The 23,088-nt window shown below is 46.1% G+C and overlaps 5 protein-coding genes and 1 non-coding gene across 6 annotated transcripts; 4 read left to right on the forward strand and 2 right to left on the reverse strand.

Moving 5' to 3' along the window:
* Positions 1-735: 735 nt before the first annotated feature.
* Positions 736-2,852, forward strand: JR316_0009450 (uncharacterized protein; the record flags this gene model as incomplete). Its single annotated transcript, XM_047895153.1, has 8 exons — positions 736-1,362; positions 1,471-1,528; positions 1,605-1,709; positions 1,776-1,948; positions 2,003-2,266; positions 2,338-2,457; positions 2,522-2,588; positions 2,641-2,852. The coding sequence occupies 8 exons, from the start codon at positions 736-738 to the stop codon at positions 2,850-2,852; spliced, it is 1,626 nt and encodes a 541-aa protein (XP_047746612.1).
* Positions 2,853-3,267: 415 nt separating this feature from the next.
* JR316_0009451 (uncharacterized protein) lies at positions 3,268-4,031 on the reverse strand (the record flags this gene model as incomplete). Its single annotated transcript, XM_047895154.1, has 3 exons — positions 3,268-3,645; positions 3,706-3,789; positions 3,879-4,031. The coding sequence occupies 3 exons, from the start codon at positions 4,029-4,031 to the stop codon at positions 3,268-3,270; spliced, it is 615 nt and encodes a 204-aa protein (XP_047746613.1).
* Positions 4,032-5,733: 1,702 nt separating this feature from the next.
* On the forward strand, positions 5,734-7,397 carry JR316_0009452 (uncharacterized protein; the record flags this gene model as incomplete). Its single annotated transcript, XM_047895155.1, has 7 exons — positions 5,734-5,806; positions 5,894-6,026; positions 6,096-6,155; positions 6,216-6,484; positions 6,569-6,585; positions 6,646-6,843; positions 6,912-7,397. 7 exons carry the CDS (start codon positions 5,734-5,736, stop codon positions 7,395-7,397), a joined length of 1,236 nt encoding a protein of 411 aa, XP_047746614.1.
* A 1,211-nt stretch (positions 7,398-8,608) lies between these two features.
* Positions 8,609-10,169, forward strand: JR316_0009453 (uncharacterized protein; the record flags this gene model as incomplete). The annotated part of the gene is made up of 4 exons (XM_047895156.1): positions 8,609-8,902; positions 8,980-9,207; positions 9,261-9,653; positions 9,714-10,169. 4 exons carry the CDS (start codon positions 8,609-8,611, stop codon positions 10,167-10,169), a joined length of 1,371 nt encoding a protein of 456 aa, XP_047746615.1.
* A 4,790-nt stretch (positions 10,170-14,959) lies between these two features.
* On the reverse strand, positions 14,960-15,671 carry JR316_0009454 (uncharacterized protein; the record flags this gene model as incomplete). The annotated part of the gene is made up of 2 exons (XM_047895157.1): positions 14,960-15,013; positions 15,075-15,671. The coding sequence occupies 2 exons, from the start codon at positions 15,669-15,671 to the stop codon at positions 14,960-14,962; spliced, it is 651 nt and encodes a 216-aa protein (XP_047746616.1).
* Positions 15,672-18,474: 2,803 nt separating this feature from the next.
* Positions 18,475-18,563, forward strand: JR316_0009455. The gene has a single exon. It is a non-coding gene; the product is annotated as a tRNA-Ala (tRNA).
* The last annotated feature ends 4,525 nt before the right edge of the window (positions 18,564-23,088 follow it).

Raw genomic sequence — 23,088 nt, forward strand, 5'->3', positions numbered from 1 at the left:
GGACCTACTCCTTGGGGTACTTGTCTGTAGTCACCACAAACAATATCGGTCCAAGAATTCTTCACGTGTCACTCCATATCGGCGTATATATACAAGCTCTTCGTAATCTAACAAAGCAATGGATATACAAGGAACTTCACCTTAAAGTTAGCTACTCATCAGAGCGATCGAGGCCCGCTAGCAATATACTGCTTCGAATTCGCCATGAATAAGGATGGTCATGAGAACTACCGGGCCACATGTTCTGATGGTGAACATGATAGGCGCATCTGAAGCGCATCCGTCAGATGTGTTGTCCGAGGTCTTCCACGCTAGTTTTTGACACGTTTTATGTGGCCCAGTGCCCGACGCATGCGCATCTACCTAAGGCCGCTCATCATGTGTGCTCAAGCTCTTCTCGATAAGACTATCCGTGCAAGATTTCCCGAGCGCTAACCAAAGTTGTTTGTTTCATGTGCTGGAGCGAATTCTCTTCGATCCTCTTTCTATTTGCCAAGGCTAGTCCGGGCATAGTCATGTTTATTCGATTTTCCCAAGGATCTTCTATCTGGCTGTATATGGTCGGTTCGTTGTTTGGAAAATCTAGCAGCTCCGCCTACATGATTGTTCATATCGTGTGGAGCCATGGGGTGCTTGAACTTCCAAGTTGTTGATAAATTCAAGAAATTCTATAATACTAGGGTATAAGAGGCCAAAGAGACACCCGCTCTCACCCCATTCATTCATTCTAACTCGATGGATACCGACGACGACGTATACTTCACTGCGGAATCACTCGTTGACGCCATCATTTCGTTGCCAGAGACCGGTTACACTGATGCTCTCAACAACTTGTTGGAAAGCGTCCTTAGGTCTGAGCATCGTCTACGGCGCGCGCTCGCATCCTTTGAAGAACCCCAGGAGATCGACTCGCGATTGCTCGATCCTTATGCGGGCCTCATAGATATTTTTGCTGTCCCTGAAATTGTCAGGAAAGCACGCCCTCGACCATGGAACGAGGCCCTCTTTGAGGTGGCGATTGACGGCTTTGTCAAAGAGCAGTTTGCCCATAAGCACTTGTTCAGACTCCCCAGGGATCTTCAGCGGTCTCCTGGCGTTCTCTATACAGTACCGTCTTATGATCACTTCCTACGCCAGTGGAACGTTTTTACTAACAACGCTATCTCTACCATTTCTGATTGGTCAAACATCTTGGTGGCTGGAGGCGCCGTTCTGGCCTCTCTTCAACCCATTCCGGTCACAGAACACTATGGTCATCAAGAGTTTTTACCGCCTACCCGCAGAGTAATATCTCAGTATTTCGAAACTGCGTATAAAGAGGCCGATGTGGATATTTTCCTGTACGGCATGAACGCAGAACAGGTCAGTGTCTTTTGTTTCATTCTGGCTGCACCACTTTTCTTATTTATAAATTTATCTTTATCACTCCAGGCACAATAGAAAATTACATTCATTTGTCGAGAGATTCAGGACAATCTCGCGAGACAGTGTGTTTTCATAAGGCGCGCTAATACCATTACCATCTGGAGTAAGTCCTGCCTTCTCTATATAATCTGACGTCAACAATTTTTAGAATACTGTAGGACTCACTCTTTTCATTTTAGCGTCCGGCGATACTCGCCAAATTCAGATTATTCTCCGTCTGTATCGTTCACCTGCCGAAATCCTCGCTGGGTTTGATATCGATGCAGCGTGCTGTGCATTTGACGGTATGCCGGCTAACTTATACGTATCTGTGCCATTGCACATGATTTGACCTAACTCTTGCTTTTCAGGGAGCCATGTAATCTTATCTGCACGGGCCCTCGTTGCGTTGATGACCCAGAAAAACACCGTAGACATGTCAAGGAGGTCCCCGAGCTACGAGGTTAGGCTGCAAAAATATGCAACCCGAGGTTTTGAGGTGTATCTACCCTCCCTTGACAGGGAGAAGATAAATTACGCTAAGGTTTAATTTTCGAATCCTTGCTTCAACAAGAGTCCTGTTGATCAATAAAATTAGGTTTATAATAAAACCCATGTCGTTTTTGGGAAGGGCCTCGAGCGCCTCTTAGTATACGAGTATCTTCGTTATGATCCATTGTTCTTCCCCTACCTTCGGACGCAGAGGCGTGGAAGACGTAGGCGCCGTGCCGCGTGGTTCCGCCTCAACCTTTCCGAATTTGACTTCGTTCCTATGGGGGAGGACAGCAATTATGACCGTGTTTGGGGTCGATTGCCTAGTCATTGGGATGTGGATCAAGTCAAAGCGCACATTTTGAGGATGGTACAATATGTTTTTCTATGATGAATTTACCGGTTCTGATATATAAGTGAATTCAACTCTTTGTGACTCAGGAACGAGCCATGAACTCTTCTTGGAAGCTTCGCAAATATCGCCGCACAGCTCATCGCCACTTTAGTGCATTTAGCGACGACGTTCTTGACTTATTTGACAGATGCTGTATGCTTGAGGAGGTACGCCCCTTTTGTATTGATGTTATTCAGAAACTAAACCGGGTTATTATATGAATGATTACAGACTGGAGGCTGCCCGGAACCAGTTACTGAGCGCGACATACAGCTGGTAGAAGAAGAAATTAAGTCACGTACGTATATGTGGGGTCCCCTGACGTGAGTAATCCCATAATCTGTGATAAGTTGCTCAGCGCTTAGCGTTTCCTACATCGAGTAGCTTCATCACGGAGAATCCTGGACAACAACTCCTTACGGGAAGCTTCCGTCCCGTTACTGTTGATGATTGGGAGGAGGGTGCCTACGTTTCCGACGGCCAGAATCCAAGTGTTGACGAGCGCGAGACAGACTACTCCTTTCGATGGATGAGGTATTTGAAAAACCTGGTGCAGTTCTAAACTTACAATTCGAATAAATTTCAATTTTATGATCATGATCAACCCCGGTCGGTTCCTGTTAATTTGGCACACTTTCACCAATGATCCCAAATGATCGTGTTCCGGATCCCTTGGATAGTCGCGTAGAACATTAAAAATCAATTACTTGGCTTTAAGATTGAATTCATTGCGACCGCCAATCATGATTCAAGTCAAACAATAATATTCGGCATATGTCGTAGCGCGTCAGGATAAGTGCTACCGACTACATTGCTACATTAAATTGATGAATTCACCACTATATGACTAGGCCATTCGCCGTCGGCCCTTTGCGCCCTTATGCACCGGGCAAGATACCTGTAAAATTTAACTTAGACGTCAGCCCTTCTGTGCACCTTTGATGCGTCATTAATGGACATTTTTTTGGAGATATGACTCACGTTCTTATGACCTGTTGATGTAGAATCTTCGGCCCAACTGGACGAGTGAGAAAAGGCCTGACTTTACCAAGTGAGAAGAGCAAGAGCTCTCCCCTCCACGGCGCCGATGGGAAGATTTGGAGCAAATTGGGATTGGCGATGACACGCTTGTTGTAGTACGCTACAATAAGATACCGGTAGGCGTCGCCGTCCACACTTATGATAGTCCTTTGAGGCTTGGTGCGAATTGGCATAGAGAACACACTAGTGTGTACTTCTGGGGCTTTGTTGTGATTTAATCGATCCGCGTAGGCCCTGCAGCGCCTTGTACGGCCAAGGTAATATTTCGACGCCAGCGCAAGAGGATAATGATATCCTTCAATGTCCTCGACAACCTAATAAAAGGGCTTGTGTCGTCAGCGACAGTCTATGGCACCGATTGTTTCATTACTTACGAACCGGCGGATGCCTAGACGGCGCTCGAGGCGTGAAGTGGGTGGGGTATTGGGCCAGCCCGGAGGATGGTCCGTTGGAAAGAGCTAAATAAATAACGTACGCGTTGAACCAGACGAATAGTATATAATGAGTACGTGCTGGCTCGGATACGTATACAAATAATAAAACTCACGTTATTGTGATTCATTAAATTAGACATTGGTGCATCGTAATCCTGTCGATGATCAGGAGGAGTGCCGGAATTGGTGCCATGATCCTGATTAGGAAGCCTGTCCGGAAGGCGTAGCAAGGCTGTAGAGCGTCTAGTGACTCTGGAATTCTCCATTGTCAATCGATCGCAAATAGACTTCTCCAGTACGGTTGAAGGAATGGGTTGTCAACAAAAATTCCTACAGATGCCTGGTTATATATTCTTGTTTGTACAGCTGCGTGGGAGATAGATCTGAACATATCTGGGGTTCCAGTAGGTTCTGTGGATCATGGCCAAGTAGCAGTACAGTAGATGTCCGATATCTAGGCAGATAGGGTCACTCGGATTAACTGCGCATGCATGTATCTTCCTAGTGTTCTCGCATCGGGTGTGCTACTCTGGTCAACAAAACGAACCTGAGGCGTGAAGGCGTGGAGGTGCATCAAGGATCCTCATTGCTCGTGGTATCTCTCGGCAAGCAGCTGTTTATTAGGCGCGTGTATGTCTTTTCATCTTCTTCCTTTCACCTCGAAGCTCAATACAATCAAGGTGGACAGGTCCCACAATCATTTGCGAGTATGAGAGCCAGGAACGACCAGAAATATGGATTAAAGGAGCTTTATGGCAACATGAGGCAGTCACGAAGCTGATTAATGATGCATTTGGAGGTTCCACGGACAGGCTTAGGATTGGTTGTTTTATGTGCTTGGGAGGAACTGACCGACGCTCGCAGACCGCAACTTAGGCTAGAATTGAAGTACATTCAATTTAAAGCCATGAATATCGCTGCATTATTCACGATATATGTACAGTAAATGTCTCTGGACAGGAAAATACGAACGAATTCCAGCATAAATTTGGGATTGTATAGTCCGGAAACACGTTTATGCCTCGTGTTCTTAGCGCTTCGACATATTGAATAATACTCGGTCGATTCAACCGATCCACAAAACCGCTGCTCGGGACTTTTGTGTGACCCGCCTATTGGAGTTGAAAATTATGGTTGCGCGCAAGGTGCATGCACATTTTCAATTCGCACCGCGGCTGCCCATGGCCATGCATGTTGATGAACTTGAACCCCATGTCTCGATCGATGATCCAATCAATCGAATCGCTTTTGGGTCCACCTGTACATGTACTGGATGGGATACACGAGAAGATACTAATTTTGCGATCATTATGTTATCAATCTCATATCGCCAAGTAGTTGAGAACTTGCTTAACTTCTCCCCCCTACATATATACGCAGAATTTCTGAGCAAACCTTCAAAGTTTGCAATCATTTCTATTCGTCATATCTGCTCGCCTGCTCAATGGATCCAAATTCCTTCGTCACAGTTCTATACCCCCGTTTATTCAACGGGAGATCACAGATATCAAAGAACTCGACTATCTCTACGAGTTCAAAGGTCAGCAACGTTATCAAGCTCTCGCCAGATGGTTCTTTCCTTGTCATAGGAGATGAAGTTGGAATGATCGACGTGAGTATTTGCATGGCTATAGGAACTTTTGGCATCAGCCTTATCAATGTTAACGATAATCTGCGTACAGGTCCGAATGAAGACCACAACAGGATGGTTGCATGTAAGGCTTTACCACGCAGGAGCAGCTGTACGGGCCCTTCTCTGGCACCCAACGCGTGCCAATACGTTCCTTTGTGGTTCTGCGAATGGAAATTTATATATGATACAGTTGTTTTCCAACGGTCAGGATGGGGTAAGTACAAAAATAATATCAATATCAACGTACCCACATTCTAAATTACCACTACATATATTCTCTGCAGGGGGACATGATCTGCTATGGCGAGGTCCCTGGATTCGTGCACCAAATTTCCATGAGTGGCGATGGGAAACAGCTGGCTATCGCCTATGGCCTTGATGTCGCCTTGGTCAATAATCCTTTTGAGCGTGAGTACCAGTATAATTGATCAATGTTCATTCCTTACTAATGAACATTTTTTGTCACCGTTCCGGATCCAGAGAAAAATATTTTAGGCACATTAGTATCTCTGGCGGTTCCACGACATGCATCCACTCTCTACCTTATGGACTACCCTATTCCCAGAGGGCTGTATTTCCTTGATAATGACCACATTCTGGTGGTTTTTTTCGGTCAATGCGGAATTATGTACGTCATGTTTTACTTGCGAAAGGCTCATCCCTTGTAGATATTAATACATAATGTATCGCCCCTTAGAGCCTTTTCCCGACATACCAATAGACCTGCCTGGAGCATACCTATATCCAGTAACTCTCTGTAAGTAACATTTCAAATCCATATTATATGTTCTACGTCGAATTTAATGGTGCAACTTAGCGTGGCATCCTCAGCTCTTTCTCCGTCTGGAGAGCGTCTTGCCATCAAAACAGTCAATCACACGATCGAGTGGTATTCAATCTCACATCAAAAACGTTTATCAACAACTGTTATTTCCAGACGCAATGATATTGCCAACTCATTAGTCGACATGACCTTTCTGGACGAAGACACTGTCATTGTGGGACATGACTCTGGATGCGTGATCCTGGCTTCCTACGGCATGGAGGACCCTACGGGCATCTTTAACACGGACGATTTCGAATGCAGTAAGTCAAAACACCTTCTTTTCCTTTCACATTCCTTTCTAACGATCAAATATTATCTTTTTTGGGGGGATTAAACAAATGCAGTGCCAATACAGGCGCTAGTACGTCTGCCCTTACATCAATCCTAACTGTCGATATAAATATACTGAGCCTTTTCATAGACTTGTGGTGTGCCCAAAGGCACTGAGCGACCCCTCATACTTGCGGTCGCAAGGAGGATGCTTCCGGACACCCTCGACTTCGCCTACAACTCTGTCATCCATGTTGGGGAAATTGATACCCCTGCCCAACTTCCTTATTACCAGCCCACCATGGACTCAGACAAGGATCGCTCCGGGGCAGAATCAAAGAAGTTTGAGGTATGACACCCCTAACTCAGTTTCGCTGTATTGCGCTGACTTATAATCCATTATCTACATCTATGCAGTCCCTGCTTTATTCGAATTTGCCACTTGCCACCATTGTGGGAGTAGCAGGAATGGCAATTTTCTTTGGTGTTCGTCTTTTATCCAACCCAACTGATACAGGACCGACGATTGTGACCCCATCCTTCGCTACGAACACATTGTATTCTACCGTCACTGAGACTGCACATGTCTCTGCGCATGCAGAGAACATTACCTGGTTTGTCACACAAGTGGAGACATCTCACTTCACCGTCACAACGACCGCTCACTCAACATCGACGGAGACAGCTTACTCGACAGAGACTGTCCAATCCACGGTGACAGAGACCATCACTTCGGAAAATAAAGTCACGGATATTTTGACGCGATTTGTTCCAGCGTCCACAACCGCCACGTCTACTTCGACTATCACAAGTACCGCCGTTGTTCAGTGCGACACTGGTGTATCGTGTATCTGCCCTCTGTCTGGCACAATTGAAGCAGTCGCTACGCCTAGGGGTGCCTAATAGAACACGTTCATACTATTACTATTGGTCATCTTCAATGCATTCTTTTCACCTGATTTATGCCAAATATCATGTATGCTAATTCCATAACCTGCGTACGCTGTGCGCCATTGTAATACGCGTACGCCAGCGTGGCTTGTGCTGGACAAGTCCTGGATCAGACCAACATGTACATGAGGTTAAAATATTATTTTATTCGGATCCGGAACGATGAGGCGAGTTCTAAGATAATGTGAGAATCAACTCCAGATTACTTATGGGGTCTTTCCATCTGTGAACAATTGAGCCGAGCACATTTTATTTGTTCGTTTCTAACATGCAAATCATCGCTCATAAGATCTAACACATGCCGCTGTAGTAGATCATGATCAAGGGCTCAGGAAAATGTGCAAAACTAGATCTTCATCATCAAACCTTTCATGGTAATCGGCGGATGAACCATCGGAACATATACAAGGGGTAGGCATTCATTCTGGAGTCCGATATTTTTTGCTTCTTATCATGACTGGTAGCTGGTAACGCTACCCCGTGGCCACCTCGAGATAAATTTCCCGTATAATGTGTACCTCTCCGGGCACGATTCCGGGACCAATTATGCCAATTCATAGGGAAACCCCTCGTGGCATGGCAGGATAACCGACGCTTTAGATCTAGGTTTCATGACCACGCATGTACTTCATGATCATCATCGTTTATGTACGTTGGGGATTAAAGCAACTTCAACCTTTGACATATTGTACCTTTTTGCAATCATGAGCGAGTCGACAACCTCTACTAGTGCTTTCAATCGCCCAACTCAAAGAATGCGCATGGGCTACACGTTATCCATGGTAGACCATCCTGGGAGCCGTGCAGGTCAGTTCCATTCCGTAGTAGACTATTTGAGCCAATATAACGTGATGGCGAGTCAGGGACTAGCTACACCGGTACCAGAGCTAGTGTATCCTCTCTAGCCGGGAACTTTAGAGCTGCGTTACACTTTGGCTCTGCGGTCGAGACAGAGGGATCATTTAAATCGGCGAGGTCTTATATTTCATCACGAAGCCCCGTTATCAGCTCTCCAAGTTTCCCTTATTGTGAACAGACTGGTGCTGCAAGACATGGCCGTGCGGAGGATATGATATTGTCTGCAATTCCAAGGCATGTGCCACAGCTTCAAGTTGGACAGATTCACCCACAAGATCGATCGGTGCACTCGGACAACAGAAATCATGATCATTTCTCAACAAACTTGGATGTTACACAAGGCCTTCTATTGGAGCGAAGCTCTGCAGAACATCAGGATACCAAGTACCGGGAAGCACAAAATCGCCACCGCCCCCGCAGGGGAAGAAGATCTATCCCATATCATCGACCTCGGAATGCCGATCCCTATGAAGGTGATACCGAAGGACCTGCCACATCCATACGCTATGGTGGCGGTAACTTTCAAAGCAATGCTATTCAGCAAGGGTTTTCCCAACCCGGCGACGTTGAAGCCTTGCCTGTACATGGAACGTCAGAAAGTATCTTACGGTCGAACCCAGTTTGTTGGATATTCTTGTTTTCCCTTGAACTGTATTTGCTAAAATTCTAATTTTAGGAGCCGGACAATCGAGTACATTCTATGCTTGCAGGAATCCAAGAGCATTTAGACCGCGTCAATCAACGACTAGATGTCGTCACATCAATGATGACCACAGTCCATGCTGCTGGACTCTCTTCGACTGCTGCCAACTCCAGTCAGGCCCATCCCACCCCAGGAAATTCTTCTTCAAGCCCTACTAATAAGAGGTCTAGACGACGTTCCTCATCGAGGTTGGAATTCATGGTGGGTATATATATATACTTGCCCTAAGAGGTATTGAACCCATAGTTCCCAAGGCATCTGTTCGCGAGCTTATTGATCTCAAACTTGGCGGCCCCAAAATGTTCGATCCCAGGCGGATGGTCTCTGCAGATGAACTTGAAGACTACTTGATAAAGTGGGACGAGGGAGATAATGACTACCAGCGTGTTCCGTGCTGCGATATCAATAACTTCAGGATCGCTTTCAATTGCACTCCAAACAGCCCGTGGAATAAGTCTGCTTCTTGGGTTTTCGCAAAATATTTCATGACAACGGTCATTTCTCCATCTTACACAATTCACGATATACAGAAGTACTTCATCGTTCGCTGCGCATCACTCCTAAAGGCATACAATCGACACCTACAGTCTCCTCAAGCTGCTGCGGCATTGGCTAAGCAAATGCGCCATACTGCAAGGAAGAACCAGGTAGTTTTCTCATAGTTATGTTATTATAAATGCTCATTCTTCTCTTCTTTGTACACATAGAAATACTCTAACCGACTGGAGACCTGCAAGAGTCATCCATATCTGAGGCATCATGTCGGTATGGTTGAGCAACTCGGGCCAGGTGGGATGTCTAGCGATGAGTCCGATTATGAGCCCACACCAGCTACCGCTCATCTCATTCCTCCAAACATTAAAGAGGTTTATCATCTTGTTACGCTGAGGCCAGTCTGGAGAGCTCCAGAGGTTTCGCGTTGGCTCAGTAACATCGACTCCTTCAGGATAATTCTTCGTTCAAGAAGCCCCGACACCCGCGGCAATTATCCTTATGTTAGATTTCGCCATGACATGATTGTGGGAGAAAGTAAACCAGTGAAGGGATTGCCGGTGAATACTTACGATTTGGGATGGATAGCGACAAGGGTGTCAGCCGAATACGACGCTGGATTCACAAATGAAGCGTATGTCTTTGTCCACGATCCAAGGCTCCTTGAGTAAGTGTACCCTTTTTCACGTTATGATCTTGAAATTTAGTCAACGTCATTCATGATCAATTTATCTAGATATTTCAACTGATCATGATTCCTTGGGGTCGGCGTTATAGTTACTGGACACCGTGAACAGCTATCATACATTCCAAGACTGTATATGTACTAGTGCCGGCGAGGTGACGTTCAATTAAATCTCTAACTTCAATTTCTATGCGAGCATTATATACGGTCTTCAAATTTAAAGCAGGTACTAGATATATACATGTACGTATAAGTGTTTCCTTGGAACTAGTACTCTAGTGGTAACTTTGATAATACGAAAAATTTGAAGTAGTCGTACGACGTGTATACGTAGGTACCATTAACCGGCCGGTACGGCGATCATTTAGCCGGTACGTAGTTGCACGTGGGGTGTCGTTCAGCCTGGCAGTCGAAGGCCTTTCTTAAAATAACCACTGTTTTCCAGTTCGTACAGCATTCCCAACAAGACCTCCTCAGGAACAGAAGGATGCCGAGCAGGATGGCTGAGGGGAAAAGATGAGGGGAGACCCATGAAAAGGGAGACCCGCCAGGTAGGTTAATGATATTCGAATTTAGTGTCCTTGTTCTCAATTCTCTACAGCCCGTTCGCGCAAGCTCGTTTTGCGATCCCTGCCATCCACACCCGTCTCGACATATAAAATATGTCCACTTCCGCTCGCACTCTGCTCACCAACCATCCGTCTCGCCGCCACCCTCCCTTTTCCAACCCAGCGACCTGCTCACCACTCGCAGGCGCCGCTTCCCTGCCGGCCTTTTCCTCCACCCCTTCTGCCGCCGATCCCATTGACAACCAGCACCATTGTACATGTGCTGCTGGCCGTTGTTCGACATTTCGCGCCTCGTACCCGCCTCTTCCTTTCATTGTGACGACCAGCAGCTTTGGGCAGCTGGTCCGTATCATGCCTCTTGATCCTTTTTGTTCATTGCATTAATTTGCCTCCCCCGCTGCCTCTAATCCCTTGAACCGACACAACAAGCAGCTCTCTCGCAGCTTCTCCAGCATCGTATCGTCGTTACTCTTTTGTGGTTCTTATCTACTAGTAATTTTATTGTCATTTACAACCGTTTGTAGTTGGGAATAGAATATCTAGATTAGTAGTAGTATATCTTACTTCCTTAAATATTGTTTTGTGAATCATTTTAACCTCACAGGAAACCATCACATAGTATGACCATAGGTCCAATACAGCTCACTAAATGGGTAATATTTTTTAGTCAAAAAAGGTATGTTTTTTCCCTCTTTAACTAACTTGTTCTAAATCGGTATACACAAGTTGTTTTGTGAAATTGATGCATTACATACACTGGTTATATAGTGATTGGATGCATTACAATATACCGTCTTGGTATTAGATGAATTCATGACCCGATATAATTTAAAATATATTTACATTTTATTTATATGTTATATCCAACTTATATAAGCCAATGCCCGCAGTGATACGGCCTGCATCAGCGCCCAACATCAACTGACTATCGTCGTGACCCAGCACGTGATTCCATGGAATTCCATGGAATTCTACCATCACGTCAGTAGTGCAGATCGGTGGTTGACAAAGTAACTTACGCCACCTAACTTGCTGTGACAAAAGTAACTTATTATAACTTTTGTTAGGGCAAGTTACTTTGTCGCCGCAAAGTTAGCGGAGTGTGAATTAAGTTAACTTGGTTAGACCACGTGAGTTCGCTATTCTAACCCTAAAGCTAACCCTAAGTGGTCCCAATCCTTAGAAATAACGCACGTGAGCCCTTTACTTTAACCCTAATGCTAACCCTAGCAGCCTTACTTTGAACAAAAGAAACGTTTTACACGAGCGCTGAAGGAACGGTACTACAATTATTGAAGTTTGAGAAAAACTCCAGCATTAAATGACAGGAAAGTAGAGAAATAACTGATAAATTCAATGATCACCCAAGTGCAAGGCTACTTGTACGATATCTTTGTTACTCAATTGGAGTTTTGTACAATAGGATTGCTTGCTAGGCAATTGTAATTTATATATATGTATAAATACACATGATACAAGAAGTACCTAAGTGTAAATAATACTGCAAACATTGATGAGCCATTGAATATTCTTGAATACATTGGAATTAACCTTGTAAGAAATAAGCCAACAAGCATACTTACTCGAGCACATCAAAGAATTCATCCAACTAAACACTTTTTTGCTGTATATAGTACTCTCATTTCAATTTAACTGATCCATGTTTCCAACACTCATTAATACACTATGTATTTGCCTCACTTTTGAATTTAAAACTTGTTCTTGCGCATGTAAGAGCAGAAACTTGGAGCAAAAACTGCACGCCTGCACATGTACACTTACAAAACACAATACCATAACTCAATTAAGCACTGAATATATATCGAATTATCTCTCTGCCCTCACGTTGCTTAATGGATGCACAAATGACTTTGCTAAACGCAAGGTTTGGTGAGTCCACGTGACTCTGATAAGCCAGCACGCAAGTTACAAGTTAGCGGCACCAAGCGTGAGAAAAGTAAAGCGCAAGTTACCGTGTCTAACTTGGCGGGTGACAAGTTTGCCAAGTTACTCAAATAAGTTACTTTGCTGACCGTCGTGCAGATCGATGCTCTCCATCAATGAATCTATGAATACGAAGAGTTGAATTGGATTTGACCAGCTTGTGCACGAATACTATGGGAAGTCTTTCATGCCCGTAGCCACATTTGTGCGTTGCACGCAAATATAGCATGCACACCACCCAGATACTACCTTTCCATGTACCTTACTTGGTGCTCATATCTTATGTGCATACCTGCTTTCCTTTCTCAGCAAAGCTTTATGTCCACCTGCCTCTCTGTTTTGACGGCCATCCATTTTAACAGTTAAAGTTTGATGTCCGTGTGTAACGCTATGTGATTCACCCATTCAGAGTAAATGAGATATCAGGACCACTATTCTCAACCTGTTTCGCCGAGCGTCGAGCGTTGTAGTCTACAACGTCAACACCGATACGAAGAAGGTGCTGCGTGTACTGCGCCATAGTATGCACACGGGGCGTGGTGGATGTCGGGTCTCAACAAATGGACATGTGCGGGGGATGAGAAGGATAATGTGATATATTGTGTAGACACGTAGACACGTAGACACTGTACCACTGTACTGCACTGACAAATTACAAAACCCAGTGATGAGCTGCGTACAGTAAACCCGTTAGTTGACACGGTGTAGCTGCCGCGGTGTCGATGTTGTCACGTACGCCTGTTCAGTGCAGTGCGGAGGGGGGCATGATGGATCGGGGTGCGAGCGATAGCAAAGGGTGGGGAGATGGGGGAGGGTCGTGGTGGTGGCTTCTGTGGTTGTATGCAAGAATGACGAAGTGCAAATTAGAGCACTCACTGAAATCCTCCTCTCAGACATCAATATTTGAATCCATCTTCCCCTCACCAAAGTCATACTGCTTCTCAATCCGCCAAGTCCCTGGCATTCCTTGACTTTGTTTCGAGGTTGCCTTCCGCGCGAATCGTAGTTCGAGTGGCAGGAGTAGCACTGGATGGAGACGGCAGTGGAAAATGGTAAAAGGAATTGATTATTGACTTGGTGTAGCTGCGGGTCATTGCAGTGCAGTGACAAGTGGGAACATGACAGTGCAAGGTGCGAGCGATGAAAGAGGAAAGGAGAGGGTGGCGGCGAAGGTGGTTTCAGCGGTTCCATGCGAGAACGACCAAGAACAATGGAAAGTATGTAAAGCACTCACCGAACTCGACAACAGTTCACTCAAACTCCGCCTTTAAATTGACTGACGCGCACGGCGGCGACGGCGTTATGTGCCTTGATCACCCTTCTGCACGTTTTTCTAGAGCTAACAGAGTGTCTTGGCTCATGTATTATGCCTTACATAGGAAAATGTCGGCGTCAAGAAGACTTTTTTTGGGTTATATTTGCTCCATTGTGATGGGTCTTCACTAATCAATGAACCAACTCGAAAGCCCGGTAGCAGACGACTCACACCACACCGACATTTCATGATGCTTTGAGTTTGATGTTGGCATAAACCGTAACTCCACTCAAACAATTTTACAGCGCTGCGCTTTGTACTGCACTGATCGATGACAAATATGGCACACCTGGACACAAACTCCTCGAATCGCGAGTCTGTGCATTGATTGGTCGAATGGTGTATTTAATATCTCCCAGGTTAGCCTGCGCTATTTATGGACGCACCACTGCATGGAACTACTGTCTAGTCATCCAGAATATCCTCTATGCCTAGCATAAGTGCAATCTTTTGTCATAGCAGGTGGAACACGATGCAGGCCGGGGACGGGGGTAAAGCAGCTAGGCACCATGGGTCCGTTGGGAGAGTTGTATTTGAATAATATGTAAATCATTAGGTAGAATGGTGTGGTGTGTGAGAGCATTTCACTGTTGAAAGGACATGTGTACCCTCATTGACAAGGGAAGGGGAAATTGATTCAATGGCCGATTTTAAAAGACTGCTCATGAAGACCATGTTCTCACGCTCATCACTGAAAACAAAGGAGATAAGATAAAAACAATATATGCTAATCAATCTCAATTGATTCAGTCGATGGATTGATAAGATACTAATTTTAACTGTATGATCCTATACTCCTTCAATCACCTCCTTCACCTCTTCCTTTGTCCTACACGAGCGGTGCGCTGGAAGTAAATCTCCTTACAGTTCCAATAGCAAGGGTCTTGATCGGCTCTCTGACCCTGGATTTTTCGGGGCTGCTGTTCAGTCTCCCCGCTATCGCGCCCTTCAACGATTGTGGGCAGTTCCTCTTGGCCCCTTTGTGCCTTCGTCCTTGATTCCCTTGCATAACAAAATGTCAGTGCCATGATATCGAGAGATAGAAATTCACAAAATACCTTACATCTTCGTTTGGGCTCGGTGCCGATAGAGGCATATGCTCAACGGGAATGTTATACCCGGGAGCCTTGCCCGTGGTGTTGTTCTCGGTGCTGGGAAGTATTGATTTGCGTGAATGATGTCTCTCCGGATGGACGACAGAAAACGTTTGCATGTTCATTATGATTTTGTACGGGCGATGTCTGTCTGATGATACTCCCGCCGCCTGGTTCCGCATCACCCCCTGGGAACGCTTCTCTTGGGAGTGGGGTAATCTTCGAATGAGAGAAGCTAGATCTATTGTTCCAGTGGCCAGGCTCTGCAAGACAAGATGGTCCTCTTTCATCACAGAACCAGAGTTTGTGAGATGCAGATTGTCATGGTGTTGGGACAACGAACGGATGAGGCGGGTGGACTCCACGCTGGGTGCCACTTTTCCAACGTCGACGGTATGATTTGAGGACCTCGCATAGTAAATATCTAAGAGGTCCCGTGGGGTAGGTCCCGCAAATGACAAGATTTTTGGCCAGGGTCGGGCGTCGTGGGTTGATGACGATGACGCCTGTGGTGCCACTTCAGATTCTGTACCACCAGTATGGGATGATTTTTTAACGGGTTGCATTGCTTGGGAAGTGTTAAGGAGAACATTTTGGGGATTTTTTATATGAGCGATGTTGACGTTGAATGTCGACATTCAGTGCTCGAAAATTGAACGGACAAAGTTCAAGAAAGAGGTAAGGCAATGGGTGTCTGGGAATCAAATACCATTGTTCATTCCATATTATAGGTCACGAAATTACTTCTCAGCACGTTCCTTCCATAAAGTGGCAGTGGCGGGTGAGAATTATACCCTGCCTGAGGTCGCATGTCCTCGGTGTAAAAGAACTAACCTCAAGGCGTGGACTTCCGAGTCCAGGTCCGTGGAAAAGAAATATACGTCGTTTAGTCGCCGTATGCTATCCGGTAATTATCAGTTAGCACCCTAATTCTGCCGATTGGATGCTTCGTTCAACGAAGAAGTAACTGAGCATGTTCAAACCGCGATGTGTAGAGTGAAATGAAAGGAGTGAGGTTCATTTCACCTCCAAACAATCCGCAGTACAAACTCTCTGCTCATAGCACATGTTTGTGCACAAGAGACATCTGCTCTCAATGCTGCACCATATTTGGAAGACGTACGGTACAACAATGTGTGAATAATGTGCAAGTCGGCGGAAAATTGCTGGATCATTGGATGTGTACATTGGAGAGGTAACGATGCAGGCAGCACACGAGATAAAAGGTATGTGTTTACAGTACTGTTTCAACAGAGATTTCATTGTATAGGTATCCTTGGGGTTGTACCCTTTCCGCTCTGTAGTGATGGAGGATACACCCCATGTGCATATATGCGTCGCAAATCGTCGATAATCCACAAGATAGGCACATGTATGCGCCATTTGATGCAGGTTTTTCAAGGAGTGCGAAATATTCGTTGTATTGTAGATATTTTTGACGAATAGAATGCGGAGGGGCATTCGAAATTGGCCTCTTTAAAGCCATTCGTGTGCTCTGAGCAAGGATGTTAGTACAACCAAGTGCCTTCGGCGAGCACTGTCATTTAGCTTCGTAAGCACGGATGAAGGGGGTGTGTGGGTAGGAAGGGGCGGGAAACTCATTGAGACTATGGGGACACGCCAAATAGAGATGTTAGGCGGTACCGGCACCAGTACCGACTCAAATGTGCACAGGCGACTTGCGCCTCAGCCATGTGTACAAGCACAACCTGATCCCGCGAGACACCCCATGCGCACATACGCATCTCCAATCGTTGAAGCGACTCGGAGCAAGGGAGCTGGCGTCACACCTGTTACAGTCACCTTTACCGAACATTGGCATTTATCGTCAAATGCACGGGTTCAGGGTGTGTGGGGGTAGGAACAGTACAGTGGGGTACACGTTGAGGCTATGGGGACACATGAAGATAGAGATGCATAGGGGTTATTGGTGCCACCACCTGCTCGAAGAGAGATGAAAGGTGGCAAAAGACGCACACGCACGATCTGCGCCTCAGTCATGATTGCAAACACGACCAACATCTTGCAATCCGCCCCACTCTACATCTTATCTTCAATCGTGCATGCACCCGTTAACTTTGATGACGCCTCGTTAACCCATGCTCGAGGAAAATGAATAAAGAAGCCGAGATTCCCTTTTTCAAAAACTGCACGGAGGAGTGGAAGGTCATCGATGGAAACGGGAGTATGGAAATAGGAGGATGAAGTGGTTTGGGTTGGGCGGGTCCGAAAGGCAGAGGTGTTTTGTGTATGCGCCATACGCACATGCGGGGTGGTGGATAGAGTGTATAAACAGATTGAGATATGCAAACAAGTGTATGGAAAAAGATCATACACCTGACATTCCACTGCACTGACGCATCACATATTTGAAAGAGTTTGACTACGCTGCATACAGTACACCAGAGTCGTTATTATAGACCTGGTATAGCTGCCGCGGCGTCGATGTTTCCCGTGCGCCGTCGCAGTGGGAAGTCGACAGTGCGAGACACGAAGAGGAAGGGGAGATGTTGGTGTGGTTACTGTGGTTCCGGTCGAGAACAGTGAAGAGAAAAGCACTCACCGAAATCCTCCAAGTCCTCATGGGCATCCATCGACCCCTCCTAGAGGCCACGCTGCTGTGCGAGGCACCAAGCACCTAGATTCCTCGACTGCCTCGAGCTTCCCTTCCCTTCGAATCGTCGTCTTTCGAGTGTTTGGAGTGGAGGTGGCAGTGTAAAAGAACGAAGCAGCGAGCAGCGAGCGCGTTGTTTGTGCTTGCTGTTGTCAAGCGAATTCAAACTCCGCCTCGACTCCTGAGGCGCGCACCTCACAGCAACGCTATGCGCCTTGATACCCCTTCTACCCCTTTTCTCGAATATTTAACTGGAGTTGATTATGATGGAGGGGAAAACAAACACAACACCAAGTCTTCCGTATAGCGTTGGCATACACCACCAACCCCGCCTCCATTGCTCCCCAAAACGACTCGGGACTCGGGTAGGAAAATGAGAGAATGACAAGAGGTGCGACAGTGCTACATTGAGGTTCTTTGGATGGATTGACAGGAAAGAAGAGTCGGAAGCGTGAGTAGGAAGAGAGAGCTGCACTATTGACATTGGTCGTCACGGTGCCGTGTAAGCCATTGACTAGTGCAGAGGAGAGCTGGGCGTCATTCCGACTAAATGTGTCATTAACTAGAATCAAGATAGTCAGTGCCATTTAGAAACTTATTTCAATGAAAATATACAGAAATCCCTACAACAATTTCAATGGTCTGCCTGAGTGAATACTTCTAGACTGGAGGTGGCTCTGACCCAACAGAAGTTTTTACACTTCTCTTTGATAGCTATCCACCCGGTGAGTAGGCAAGGGCACGCCAAGCGCACAGGGCACATGGTGTAGTTGGTTATCACGCTCGCTTAGCATTAAATTGATGGAATTGCGAGAGGTGTTGGGTTCAATTCCCAATGCGTCCATTTTGCGTTCATCTTGGATGATATTTTATGTTGTTCTTGACCAGAAAACACATCAACCGCACCCACTCCGTACAAAACGATCCTTGTCAAACCACCATCCAACCTCCTAAAGCCCACACCCACACTCCCGCTAAGGCTGCGATTCTCGATACAAACGATAACACGATAACACCTATATTTTCGTTTTTGTTGACTTCCAACAAATTAAAGCTAACATTAAACTTGGACGCGAGGACGCAGCAGACGTGGGAGAGATGGTGGTGAGAATTGTGGAGTCGAGTGGGAGCTTGGATGCGATCTATATAGGGATCCGGTGTAATACCCTCGTTGTTCATGTCAAGCATGCACTGGTGTGTGTAGATGGCTAGGGAAGGGGAAAGTGAGTGACTCACTGAGACACTTCTCATTCTCCACGATCCCTCAACCGACGCTCATCAAAAACGCTCATCCCAAACTGCGTTCACACCCTGACAGTGCTCACCAGCTGCTGTAGAAACACTTTACCTTGAAGTTCAAACCGTGCTGGGGAGAGATGTTGTTGGATGATCCAAGTGGACCATCATGATGTTCCCGGATGTATGTGATAAGCCAGCAGCCAGTTGTCTGCCGAGTGGTTCAACCACAGGCTCTGACATATGCACGCGGATGGTACTTCACGGATGTCTGCAATGGGAAAATGCTGAGAGGACATGCGTATATGAAGTGATCACAGTCGTAGCTATTGTTTTGGTAGTCCTTGAGAATGCGGATAAATGAGAAAAAATGAATTCTCACCGTGACCCGTAGTTCTGCGCCGGCATTGAGTCGTGTAGCTGTGGAAGGCATGGTGTGAGAAGTACTATAGTACCAATAATCATACCGTATGGCGCTCGAACAATAAGGAGGTTTTATGCCTGTGAAAAGAATCAAAATATTCTCCCAAGCACTATGATAAGCAGATAAAGATATCATATATAACAGATAAAGACGACCAATCTACACCGAGTCGTCTACTCTTCATCCAAAATTCTCAACGCAACACGCACAATGCTTGCTCATAGAGAAATCCATCCATACAAGTCGCTTTCAGTACCGCTGTACTGCAATCTATTATCTGTCTATTGCTACTTTCCTGCAGTAATCGGTACGTCATTCACAAGACTGTTCAGCTCACCAACCAGACTTCCAATACATATTGATACTTGCACACAGGATGTAAAGGGGTGTTTTAAGCAGCCTAAAGAGGCATATAATACTCAACAGACCAACCATGGAAGGCAAGTCTTGATATCTGAACTATTAAACTATATCTAATGGGATCTTAACGATGGTTAGGCCTGCGCATCCTTACCAAAAATGCAAAAGAACATTCTCAAACGTACGTTTCACAATATTTTGTTGTATTTCATAGAAGGTCAGCTGATTCTACTCATATAATACTCATAGGAGGATACAAGAGATGTCCATATAATTGATTTCTTGCGTGATTCAGCCCATTACCTTGGATTTGTAGAGTAATAAATATTGAGAATCTAATGAATCATGTAGCTAGAATATCATCATTGAGATTTTTGCAAGGTTGCTCTAGTCCGAAAAATGTTCTAATTTAGCCGGATAGGCTTATGTTTATCTCAACAGATAACATTTATGTGTTGGGCTCTCTTTACAAATTGCAAAGGATCCCAAGAATCACGAGAGAAATACCTCGTCCTAGTTTCAAGCGCAAAGAATGGATCCATCTGCATTTGATCAGCGACATCAGTAACGACGTAAAATTTAAGTGACGGTGAGTTGAGGTTGCATTAAGCGGCAAGAGCAAAGACCCTGGAGATTCAAAGACTAACGAAGGACATGATTCGGAGATGCAGTGTGTATTCTGAGTAGAAAGGAGGCCCCTCTCAGCGTCCAGGAGCACTATCACGTCCCTCTGCACACTCCACTACAATCTCCCAGGTCCCAATGTCGACTCATAACTTCATACCTTACCCCACTCACGCCGTCCACCCATCCACCCATCCCAACGTTACTGAGTGTCGGGATTTCGTCAAATTCATCGATGACACGGAGGCTGAGGATGGGATGCGATAGGTGGCACATGCTTGCCTGTAACAGAGGGATCGAGTGGGGGTGAGAGTGCGAGTGGTGAGGGAGAGGCTGTGGTGGGGGCGCGCGGGAACTGGAATGGATTGAGCAAGCTGCCTTCGTCTCTGCCCTTTCCTTCGTGCCGTCCGTCGTCTTTAGAATGGATCATTGCGGAAGATAACAAGTGGCGCACTTCAAGGTCATGCGCACGCGCACCCCGAATCTCATCAACAACTCAGTGTCTCCTCCCTTTGACCGCCAGATGGCGGAGAAAGCGCTGGTTGTTGTGAACCATGTAATTAAAGTGAGGTTCCCTAAGCGCATCTGCCCGGTGCCAATCCCGCTATACACCCTCCGCATTGTGTCATACTAGCAATCCGGGCCACCACTCGATTGTTGTTTATCTCAACATCGTGCACCGTGCACTACACGCAACACAAGAATGAGTGCGAACGATCGGTTTGCCATATCGAAGTAGGCATCATATTACTAGCTATAGGATTGGACGATAGCGGGTGTAATACAGAACGAGTCCACCTCATCAACCGGTCGTATATGCGGGGTTCCAGATGTTATGTCCAAACAGGGGAAAGATACTCTGAGACGAGAACAGGTGCATGGGTTGAACTACCCTTTCCACTGCACTGGATGCCACTCAAAACGAGGCGCGACAGACTCAGGGCATACAGTACACTGCGAATCATACGTGTGACTTTGTGTAGTTGCCGCTGCGTCAACGTTATACTTGCGCGAGAGCCCAGTGCGGGGAGAAGATAGCAAGGGAGGAGGGGAGGTTTCAATAGACTACGGATCACTCCCCGAGCCGTTCCTCCTCTTCCTCCATGATCCCTTAAACCATGGTTCTCGACAACCCTTGTTCCCTGGAGCGACCGCATTCACTCGATTCCACATGCGCGATCCATTCAGAAAATCAATCCTGTAGCACTTCTTGCCCTTGACAAGCCGTTTAAAAGTGTCTGGGTCCGGTAGATATCGTTGGATGGGAATGAGTTTAATGACGAAGCCAAGTGGCGCTTTGTTTGCTGTTGTCCAAAGACATTGAAACTCCGCTATGCCGCGCATGCGCACGCGCACACGCGCCGCACAACGACGATACGCCCTTTACTATCTCATGTCCTCTATTACGAACACGCATTGTACACCATATAGTCGTTTCTAGTGTCGACTCTGTGATAGATATGGGCAAAATTTTGTCTGCGAGAGCAGGGTGGGATGCGAGACTGGGTGATTTTGCAGTAGCGCGGAGGAGTCAGGTCGAACGGTGAGTCCATACAACCCCTCGTTCATCGCGAAAATGCGTCAGTCAGCAGCTTTTGAATTATGACAGCTTCCATACGCGGCTTTCAATTGCCCAGCACCTTTCCATATTCACTGAAAACATGCGAAAAATCCTTTCGTCAACATACTATACCCCCACGCATTATCCGCCCGCACGCTGTTTCCAAAACACACTTCAAGAGGGGCATTTTTATACCACAGGTGGTCCCAGGTGCGTCAGTACCCTCTGCCATCCCATTCACCATTCCTGTCTGCTGATATTCCATTCCTGTGCGGGCGCCTGTGCGTGTCGGTATGCATAGTTTGACTGTTGCCGGGATTAACATGCCGACGAGTTCGCGTTCTCGGATAGCGGGCTTTACATACGTCGTGTTCAGTTCCCCCCCTCCACCGTCCCCAAGGTCAACATCGATACCCATGTCAACATCACATACTACAACCCCACTGACAACGGTGCCTGCTTCCACAAACACCAACATCAATTCCCCACTCTTCTTCTCTTTTGCATCGATATCAACGTACACATGGAGTTCGTCAAGCTATATCCACTTTTCCTACACCCTTCTATGCATCCCGGGATGGCCACCAAATCAACATCGAACGTGGTCGACTCTACGCGTCGGATGACTGGTTGGTGCATAACTGATCGGTCGGCATCGTGAGTGGTATTTCCTGGAGGGTGTTTTCTACCCTATGCTTCTGACATCTCATGTCGCATCGCCTTGTTGATTTTGACCCGCCGATTCGTTGATGTACTCAGGCCTAGGTAAGGTTTGTACTGTAAGTCTATGCTATTGTGCCATTCATCACTCACCATACACCAGACGTAGCTAACTCAGATGCTGACGCCCAGGAGCGCAGCGAGCTGAAAGATTTCATACGACGTGGCGGCGATAATAAAATACCAGTTTCCCCCTCCCCGTCCCACTTCTACTAGTTCGTAATGTTATGGATAACGTTGTCAATCAACCGTCTGAAAGATCATATATGTATGCAGATGAAACGGTAGCAATAGGAAGGAAGTTCATCGACACAGCACGCGTGAGGATTCTTGATGTTTTCCATCGACCCCGTCTCAATCTAACCCATAATAATTATTCCAGATAGATATGACAGTGCAGAGGTAGGAGGACAGATTAAATACGAAGTTAAAGTATCAATAAAG

This window comes from Psilocybe cubensis, chromosome 8, assembly GCF_017499595.1.
Source record: "Psilocybe cubensis strain MGC-MH-2018 chromosome 8, whole genome shotgun sequence".
NCBI classification, from domain to species: Eukaryota; Fungi; Basidiomycota; class Agaricomycetes; order Agaricales; family Agrocybaceae; genus Psilocybe; species Psilocybe cubensis.